This window comes from Acyrthosiphon pisum, chromosome A3 (assembly GCF_005508785.2).
Source record: "Acyrthosiphon pisum isolate AL4f chromosome A3, pea_aphid_22Mar2018_4r6ur, whole genome shotgun sequence".
Taxonomy (NCBI): domain Eukaryota; kingdom Metazoa; phylum Arthropoda; class Insecta; order Hemiptera; family Aphididae; genus Acyrthosiphon; species Acyrthosiphon pisum.
The window spans coordinates 19,532,160-19,542,928 of NC_042496.1; the positions used below are offsets into that span (position 1 = coordinate 19,532,160).

The following is a 10,769-nucleotide window of genomic DNA, read 5'->3' on the forward strand; positions in this document are numbered from 1 at the left end:
TTCTTATATCGTATTAAATTTAAATGGTATACCTAATGTATTTGAATTTTTTTAATATCACTCGCACACTCTTAATAATGAAACTTGGTAGTATTGGGGTTGTTTCAGTAGAATCTGATATTAGGATTTAATAACGTAGGTATATAAGAAAGAATTTTGAGCGATAGGGCAATTTTTGAACAATGAAAATGTTAGATTAAAAGTTTGATAACTATATTATATAATTATGTACTTACCTAATTACTACGAAAAAAAAATCATATAATAAAATATTTAAATAAATAACCTTGATACAGTCATAAAAAATTAAAACAATTTACTGAATATACATAGAACGTAACAAATTTTAGGATTATGTTCTGTAAAGCACAATACATTTGTTTAGAAGTTAGAACTTCGATGATTTACAGTAAAACGATTAATCTAAATAGTAGAAATTTTGTTTAATGAATTATATAGATTTATCGTATCAGTGTATTTCCCAACGTTACAGAATCTATTCACTGTTGTAACGAGGTTTATAGTATTTAGAAAAAAATATTGAAGATTTGTTGAAGGTCTTTTATTATGGAACGATTAAATTATTATCATTTATATTGTTATAAATAAATGTATTTGTCATTGAAATCATTAAAATCTGTGTAATTATTATTTCTAAACATATAGATTAAATGGACATTATGCATCATAATTCATAACATATAAATTTAAGTTACTTATCCGCAGCTTGAGTGTTTCACCGTTTCCTTGACAAACTAATGTAATTTTTTAAGTTCAATTTTTGAAAATAACTAAGTACTTATTAAAGGACGACCAACTTTTTTTTGTTCTTTCTTGGAATTTTTTTGATTAAAAATGACTTTTGTGTCCTTTAAAAGTACCAACGATTAAATAAAATATTGTAGGTGGTATAGGTATGATAATATTCTACAAAATTCCATTTGTCAAACTCAATATTCTCGTATACATACCGATATTTCCTAGTAAATAATAAATAGAAACACACATGTTTAAAATATTAGCACTTCATTGACAACATTTTAAAACAATGCGTTTTAAAATGCGATGACCGATCAAACGACGACCGTTGATGAACTACTTACAGTTTCCCGTTATTTGGCTGCATGTTAAACTTAAAATAAACATCAATGTATTTTTTTTATTAGAATTTCGATATCGATCATATTGTTATTTTCGGGACGTAATTAGGTTATAAAAAGGTATACCGGGACGCAAGTAGTCCATGATCCTTTTTGAATCTTTTTTCGCAGGACGCAATTCACCTACTGCAGTGGCTACAGATAATAGTTTCGGACGCAATAGTACACTCCCTCTTATTTTTTAAACCATCATACTTAGTTTCCTATATGATAGTGTATAAAGATAACTATTATTGGCCTTCTAATATTCACTGGCAAAGAGCTTAATTATTAATTTGGTTACTATAATTACATAATTGTTTTATTACATGAAAATATGTAATAGTGGGATATACTTATGAATAAGTTATTCATAAAATTTTGTTTAAACTATTTTAAATATTAAGTACTATAATATATAATTCATGTATAATTAGACAATGTTCAAATGCGCACTATTAGAATAAAAATATTTATATGTTTTTTTTAAAAATAAATCAATGGATGTGAAATAAATAACTGGTGCTATAGTCCTTACGCTCAGATGAAGTGAAACTTAATGCAGTAAGGGCCAGTTGCACCGTCTCTGATTAAAGTTACTGGAGTTTAATCTTCATTAATTTTATTTTGATTTTAATCTAATCTTCTGAATTTGCCCGGTTAAATATCTGTTATCAGCTGATTAAGCTTAATCGAAGTTTAACCGTAGACGGTGCAACTGACCTTTATACAATAATATATAGTAAAGTCTTAAGACTGTATTACTAGACTTGATTATTTTCTTTTGATTTACAGCAAATGTCTGTTAATGTCCACGTTTGGAAGTATTCACTGTTAATACCATCTGGGTATCATCCATCGTACCAACTGGGTCCACTCCCCCCCCCCACGATAAAAAAACTTAATACGCCACTGTCTGGGTCACAACTATGAAATGCTTCTTCTTTATTTTATGTTTCATCTCAATTATGAAAATATTTATTTTTTAACACATTATATATCTTTTGTGAAAATTGTTTGTTCTGATATTGTGATATCTATGAGTAATGAAAATGTATTGTCGTTATACATTTTAAATTTAAACTACTAACTTAACATTGTATAGGTACATCATTATTATACCGTACAATTATATGCCTTATATACAATCGTCAATCATGTTACTTTTCAGATCACGAGTAATACTTCCGGATGCATTCTAAAAAAAAAACTATAGTATATATATACCCGTTACCTATATAATAAAAAATATCTACAATAGAAGGCATCATCTTTATATATTTATTTCCACTTTTCTCTTGATGTAGCTTGTAGCTCCGTGTATTAATGCTGTTGCTTGAAGTTGTAAAACTTAAGATTTTAATTTTAATAAAACTATAAAGTACCTAACCCTAAAGTTTTATTATTGGTGCTTTTTCTATACCCAAAAAAATGCTAACTCGAACATGTAACTTCCGTACAAATGTATCACCAGCGTTGAGCTTTTGTGTCACTCTCAATTGGTGGTCAGTCAATCAAGGATACTATTTCGGCTGGAAATTGTTTGTAGTTAAAAAGCGGATACCTAATATAGTTTGTAGGATGAAAATATTTATATGTAATAAAATAATAAATTGACATTTATGTAATGAGCATCTGAGGCAATTAGCAATTATTATACGAGCACGTAAATACGGTATAATTGACACCGACCCGACGTACGTAATACAAATACAGGTGACAAGATAGATAAACAAGAATGAATCAGTATTTTTATTTTAATAAAACGAGAAACATTTTTGGTTATTTACGAGAATATAATAGCGGTATATTTAAACTACTTTTGTAAGTCAATATATATATATCATTATATATATATATCAAACAAGAATGGGGGATGGAGTGACCAAGCGGACTAAGACGTCGGCTGCGACGTAGCCGACCCGAGTTCGATTCCTTTGCCACGGGTGGCATTTTTCTTCGGACAAGTCACGGTGTCCAGAGAAAAAGTGCCGCCATCCCCACCCGGGCATGGCAGATACCTACGGGTACCCAATCGAAAATTCTGCCAAACTCATCACACACGTGTAAAAACCCTACCATTACAAACCCTACTACATACAATCATAAAACCCCACAATCAGCTAATGGCCATAGTCGCCGGGCTTAAAGATCAATAAATAAATAAACAAGAATGGATGAATACCAAGAATGAATACTAGGAATTTGTTTATATTTAATATTGTAGTTAAATTTAATAAATAACTTATTATAAATTGACGTATAATGGTCGTAAAAGTTATAAACTGACTGTATATATTGTACAACAGTAAATTAAATATAATATTATGATTTTAAAATTGTTTGATACAATTAATAATATGTCAAATACATAACTTTACTGTTCAAAGGGAATTGCGTGGGACCATGAAAACAAAATTACAAAGAACAATTGGCTACTATTTTGCTGTAATAATCAAACATTGTCATATTATACTGATTTCCTGTTTATGTTACCTGTTGTTAATATATTTAACTGTAATTACCTTAAACCTTATTGCATAACTTATTCACACGCGAAATAGAATATGCCTTAAATAGTTAAATAGCACTGCGATAGATGTTAATATTACCCAATATTATTATTACAATAATATTGGGTTAGTAATACAATTTATTATATTACAATTATTCTTTTTGTATATTTTAATTTGTCCTTAAAACAAATTTAATGTTGTGGTGTCTCACCAATTTGATTAAATTAACTAGATATGACAATTAATGATTATTTTGACCTATACTTTTTATAGTATAATTTTCTTATAACGTGTTAAATTTAAATTTAAATGCTTATACGTATATATTTTAATATTTTTTTTACATCACTCACTAAACACCTGATACTAAAACATGTTGGTGAGGTATTGGAGCTGTTTCAGGAGAATCTGATATTAGGATTTAAAATAATACATCAATGACTTTAAGAAAGATTATGAGCGATATAGGGCAATTTTTGTACAATCAAAATAATAATTATATTATGGGGGACGGAGTGGCCGAGTGGACTAAGTCGTCAATTGCAACATGCACCGTCGCCGGTTCGATTGTCGGCCACGGGTGGCACTTCTCTTCGAGCAGTCACGATGAATCCTACAGTATACCATCCCCCACAGTTAGAAACAACCCGATGGTCTAAGTTGCCGCGGAATAATTAATGAAAAAAAAAAATTATACTATTATATTTCTTTTTATAATTTTTTTACTAATCTAAATAAATTCATCTAGATACATTTTTTATTGATAAAAATCGCAAAATTTTACAAATGCATTTTTAAATATTTTATTTTATACAGATTCTCAAACAAAGTTTATGGTTTATAAATAATGTAATTATTTTTATTTATATCATTATTATTATTATGTTCCTGGTGCCTCCAAAATTGGGACAAAATCAACCGACTTTAGCTCGTTGCAGCCACCAACGCCAAATTATTAATTTAAATAATGAAATAAACATATTGGCTGATTAAAATTATGATTCTGACATGTAAAAAAAATTGATCGTAATTTATAAAATTAATACGGAGAAAGTAATGAGTTATCCTGTAACTCCTGTTCCTCTTTCTATGTGCCATTTCGACGGAACAATTTGTAAAACCACAAAATCAATATTTATGAAATATTTAGAAGAGAAAATAAATAATCCAGAACCACCAAACTTTGGAACTGTTATCATCGATGGTTTTTTTTTTTGATATATACATTGACCGAGTTGCCAAAATCATTTGGATCTGTGTCAATGAAAATTATGAATTCCATTACACAGTACAACGCTGCACTAATCAGCCAATTTGTTTATAACATTATTTCATTATTTAAATTCATAATTTGGCGTTGGTGGCTGACGAGCTAAAGTCGGTTGATTTTTGTGCCAATTTTGGAGACACCCCCTCCCCCCACCGAGACGGTACTAATCAGCCGATTTTCTATCGTATTCAGCAGCCCCGATTCTATTAGCTATAAAAATTTCAAGGAAGCTAAGGTCTAACCGTCAGTAGCTCCTGGCCTATATCTTTTGTATCTATCTAGATACATTTGATTTACATTATCTTTACCTTTATCTAGATAAAAAAGTACTATCTAATCCGAACACTGTAATTAACTGTAATTACCTTATTGCACAACTTATTCACACGTGAAATGGTATATGCTTTAATTGGATACTGCGACAGATGGAATGTTAATATTAGGAATTATTATTATTACAATATAATATTGGGTTACTAAAAAAAATTAATATAATAAAAATTTTCTTTTTGGATGTTTTATAATTTGTCTTTAGAACAAATAATTATTGTGGTGTCTCACCAATTCGTTTAAATTAGCAAGAAATAACAATTAATGATTACCACAATTATTTTGACAATTTGACAAATACTTTGTATATGATAATTTTTTTATAACGTGTTAAATTTAAATGCATGCATACAGTTATACGTATAATGTATTTATTTTAATTTTTTTTGATATCACTTACTAAACACTGATACCGAAACATGTTGTTAAGGTATTGGAGCTGCTTCAGTAGAATCTGATATTAGGATTTAAAACAATGATACATCAACGTCTCTAAGAAAGCTTATGAGCGATAGGGCAGTTTTCGAACAATTAAAATGTTAGATTAAAAGAATAACAATTATATAATGGGGGACGGAGTGGCCAAGCGGACTAATTCGTCAATTGCAACACGCACCGTCGCCGGTTCCATTGTCGGCCACGGGCGGCACTTCTCTTCGAGCAATAACGGTGTCTGGAGAGATAGGCCACCATCGCCTATCCAGGCACGGCAGATACCTAGGGTGTCCACTTGAAAAATTAGCCAAACTAAAACACACGTACAGTACTCTCCCCCACAGGTAAAAACCATCCAACGGCCTAAGTTGCGCGGGTGAATTAATGGAAAAAAAAAAAATTCAAATAATAAAATATTTAAATAAGGATTAATATTAAAAATAGGATTATATATTTTTAACGCTCATTTGTTTAAATCTTCGATGGTTTACAGTAAAAAAATTAACCTAAATCGTAGAAATTGTGTTGGATGAATAATATAGATTTATCGTAATATTTATATTGTTATAAATATACCTAAATGTCATTGTAATCATTAAAATCTTAAGTGAAAATTTTATTTCTAAAAATATATAATAATAATGGACATTATTCATAATTACATGAAAATTTAAGTTACTTATCTGATTAGTTACCTGAATTTTAAATGTAAGGAAATTTATGAACAATAATTTTATAGGTACCTTTATTATTGTACAGGATGATTTAAAAAGAATGCTCACCTATATTATTTGATTACTTTCATACTAATTGGCAATTATCTAGGTACCTTCTTGGCAATTTGGATTTTTTGTCATTCATTCATTCAAGAAGTTACAAGTAGTGATTTAGTTGCTATCGAATACGGTTGAAAGTCACTTGACGCGATTTCGTCTCGCATTTTTTCGAGGTTGTACCCTCCGTAAAAAAGTTTCATTTCAATAATTATAGTGAAGCTGCATATCAATTTACGACTAATACTTGCATACCTTAGGTATATTTTAATGGACAAACTATGGATGGATCATGGATGTGCTTTTCATAAATGGGACCATATTTTCTTATTTTAACGTAATTTCTTGCTGAGATATGAAAACACCCAATTAATGCTACTCTTGTCACAAAATCTCCAACGCCACTTCAATCTTAAACAAAATGTGTTTAGTATTATAAAATTTTAATTAAAAACCAAACAAACAATACATTATTTAACTATATAATAACAATTATATATTATAGATATTATTTATTATATTGTAATTAACCGTCATGATTTAAAATTATTTGAAAACAAAATTATATTAAATATGTTACTTAGTGGGGACTGGGTAGGTAAATTGCAGGAAGGAATTAGTCTTTTTATATTAATAAAATAAGAAACATTTTTGGTTAGGTATTTACCAGAATATAATAGATATATTTAATCATCTTTCTAAATCAATATATACCTATTTATAATATATAGGTTAAACAGTTATGGATTATAACTTATGAATTAGTTTATAAATAATAATATTGTAGTTTAATTTAATAAATAACTTATATTATATTATATAATTTTATAAATTGTTATAGTTTTAAAATCGACTTAATTCTTTTTCTGTAGCCAAAAAAATAGAACTCTATCATGACACTACCAACAAATGTATCGTCAGAGTAAAACTTTTGATTTACTTTCCATTGGTAATCGGTCGCTAGAGGATACAACAGTAGTGAAGCGCCAACATCAAAAGTTCCATTTTTAATTTGATAAGTCACCTAAATGTAAAAAGTTATTATTATAGTTCAATCTCTTAATATAATAGGCACCTACAATTATAAATTATAAACATATGATTTTATATACATAAAAATAATTATAGTAGAATGCTGTTAATTTATTAGAAAAAAACAACAATTTTATTTATTATAATTTATAATGCATATCATATTGTAATTTTTGATATTTTTTTTTATCACATATGCATTTCCTGTGTTCAATTAACGAACATTCAACATTCGACTGTTCAGAGTTTTGCATAAACTATGGTTGAAAATTTTCCTCATTGAGTAGATCGGGGTAATAAATGTGTTAAATTTAAATTCAACCATAAATCATTGTTACAAAATACGATACTGAAGAAATACGATGAGTAGGTAAACATAGGTAGTAAGTAAACATATATTTATGATGAAATGATGAGTATTTATTTTTAAGGGTATTTTAATATAATTATATGTATATATTTATATCGATAATTTTTTTCTATTAGTAGATAATAAATGGTAGGTTTATTCAACTAATTTTCGGTGTATCAACCTTGTACGAGACAGTAATTTTAATGAATTGATAAAATACTACTCAAACGTATCACAGGATAACATACCATTGGCCATTGGCAATTACAATGTTTTAAAATTACTTTCCCAAGCGCATTACAATTTTCATAAACTTACACAGCTAACCACCCCTGGGGAGGCACGTATGAAACGTACGTCCGGGAATTGGACCACAATTCACCTTTTCGTTAAAATAAAGATTATGGTAACTGAACCACTAGAATTTTACATTTATAAAAATTGCACGTGGCACCTAACTGTGCCATTACTTAAATATTTTTATGAACTTCCTCATATCAACTTTTTGGGGAACATAATATCATGAGGGATATCGTCACTATTACTAAATTTTACTTATCATATATTTTAAGGTATCCATCGTGAAGGTCTTATAGAAGATCACTATATTTTTTTCTTAAATACTTTACAACTTGTATTGAATGAAATTAAAATAAATTACAAAGATATAATAGTGTTTTAATTAAATTAGAAATTTATGGCCCGATTGCCAGTACCTACTCTTTAGACATTTCCTATTATTGGCAGAATACCTGGGCAATAAAATATAAAAAAATTTTATGTACGAAGCAGAGTGATAAAATTTCAGCCAATATCTGACCATCCAAAATAATTATATGCCTATAAAAAAAAAACTAATAATTCTTAAAAAGTTATCAAGATAACACACTAAATACTTAGGTGTTCAACAATATAAATGTATTAACGGCAAAGATAATTATTGAAAATAAATATTAATATTACAATTAAATATAACTTCCTTACTTTATTACTTATTGGACAAACCAACGGCGGATCAAACGCACCGTAAAATGGGGACCATATTTGATTCTTCTCCTTTATTTGAATGCAAATGTTTGTGAATGTCCACGTTTGGAAGTATTCGCAGTTAATACCATCTGAGTCACAACGATAAACTACCACCATTGCCTTAAAAAATAAAATATAATTATTTAAGGAGCTAATATTACTATGAAACATTTAATACACAAAAAATAGTTTAACAATATTATAGTTTAAAAGATTAATCTGAATTGTGGTTTTTTATCCTTACTTTGTTAATTATTTCTTTCGAATTTACTTTAACTTTACAACTTAAAAACTCTCCTTCTTTGTATCGATCGATCTTATAGTCATCAATAGATATGTTAGGACGTACTTGTACTTTTTTAAAACGGAAAGTGTATGTCAACAAAGGATTGTACTAAAAATTATAGTGAAACATAAATATTATATAAGCATAAATGGTTAACCTAGGTATAATAATGTTCAGGTAAGACTTTACAGATATGTACCTATATAATATATAATATATTCAAAGCTTTTAAATTGAAACAACTAATTAAAATACAGCAAATAAAATACAGCCATCATTCTAATATAGGTTCTATAATAGTTGAGTAAAATAAAATTTTCAATTTTACTAGGTTAATGTTAGGTATACCTATCGGCTATCGTATATTATAGGTACACTATTGTGTGTTGTTGAATACATAAACTTGGTACCTACTTACTGATATATAAGTAACCATATGTACACGTAAGAATAATTAATGACTAATATATATATACTTACAGACATAACGTTGACGACAAGTGCTCCAATAAAAATTAAGTAATACGCCATGTTTATTATTTTTGCCATTATTTTCTTGCTACGTCATAAAATAATGCAATTTCTTGTTGTTGTAAAAGTTAAATACTGTCTGTAGGTAGGTACTATATGATGGTATATTAATTTATATTTATGATTTTAATACAGGTTGATACAATTAATAATATTATGTCAACTGTTGAATTGGAACGTCGAGGGACCATGAAAAACAAAATTACAAAGAACAATATCATAAATTTAATTTGTTGTAACAGTCAAACATTGTCATATTATTTACATTTCCTGTTAATATATAATGTTGAAAATAGATTTGACTGAAATTACCTCATTTCACAACTTATTCACACGCGAAACAGTATATTCTCTAAATGGAACTGCTATGGATGAAATATTGATATTACTATTATTATTACAATAATATTGGGATTTGTAATAAAAATTAATATTTTAAAATTTTTCTTTTTGGAAGTTTTAATCAGTCTTTGGAAAAATTATTATTGTGGTGTCTGACCAATTTGATTAAATTAGCTATTTATGACGATTAATATAATGCATTTTGACCAATATTTTTTATACGATAACTTACTTATATATCTCATTAAATTTAAAGGGTTATACCTATATAAATGCATTTGAATTTTTTTTAACATCACTTGCAAACACTTAAACCTGAAACTTGATGGTGATGTATTTGGGCTGTTTTAGTTGAATATGACATAATCATTAAAATTTTAAAATAATGATAAATCATTATGATGATAAATCTAAGAAAGGATTTTGAGTGATAGGACAGTTTTTGTACACTAAAAATGTTAGATTAAAAGATTAATAATTATATTCTATTGCTATATACCTAATTATCTAATAAAAAAAAATTCATATAATAAAATATTTAAATAAATAACCTTAATACAGTCATTACAAATTAAAATAATTTACATAATATATATAGCACGTAAAAAAATTTAGGATTATATTCTTTAACACACAATACATTTGTTTAGAACCTCGATGATTTACAGTAAAACGATTAATCTAAATTGTAGAAATTTTGTTGAATGAATTACATAGATTTATCGTATCAGTGT

At 27.7% G+C, this 10,769-nt stretch overlaps 1 protein-coding gene across 1 annotated transcript; it reads right to left on the reverse strand.

The window, feature by feature from the left end:
• Positions 1-7,298: 7,298 nt before the first annotated feature.
• LOC107885151 lies at positions 7,299-9,340 on the reverse strand. Its single transcript, XM_029491215.1, has 3 exons — positions 9,121-9,340; positions 8,832-8,996; positions 7,299-7,487 (listed from the first exon to the last, which is right to left on the reverse strand). Exons 2-3 carry the CDS (start codon positions 8,991-8,993, stop codon positions 7,299-7,301), a joined length of 351 nt encoding a protein of 116 aa, XP_029347075.1. The 5' UTR covers positions 8,994-8,996; positions 9,121-9,340.
• Between the last annotated feature and the right edge of the window lie 1,429 nt (positions 9,341-10,769).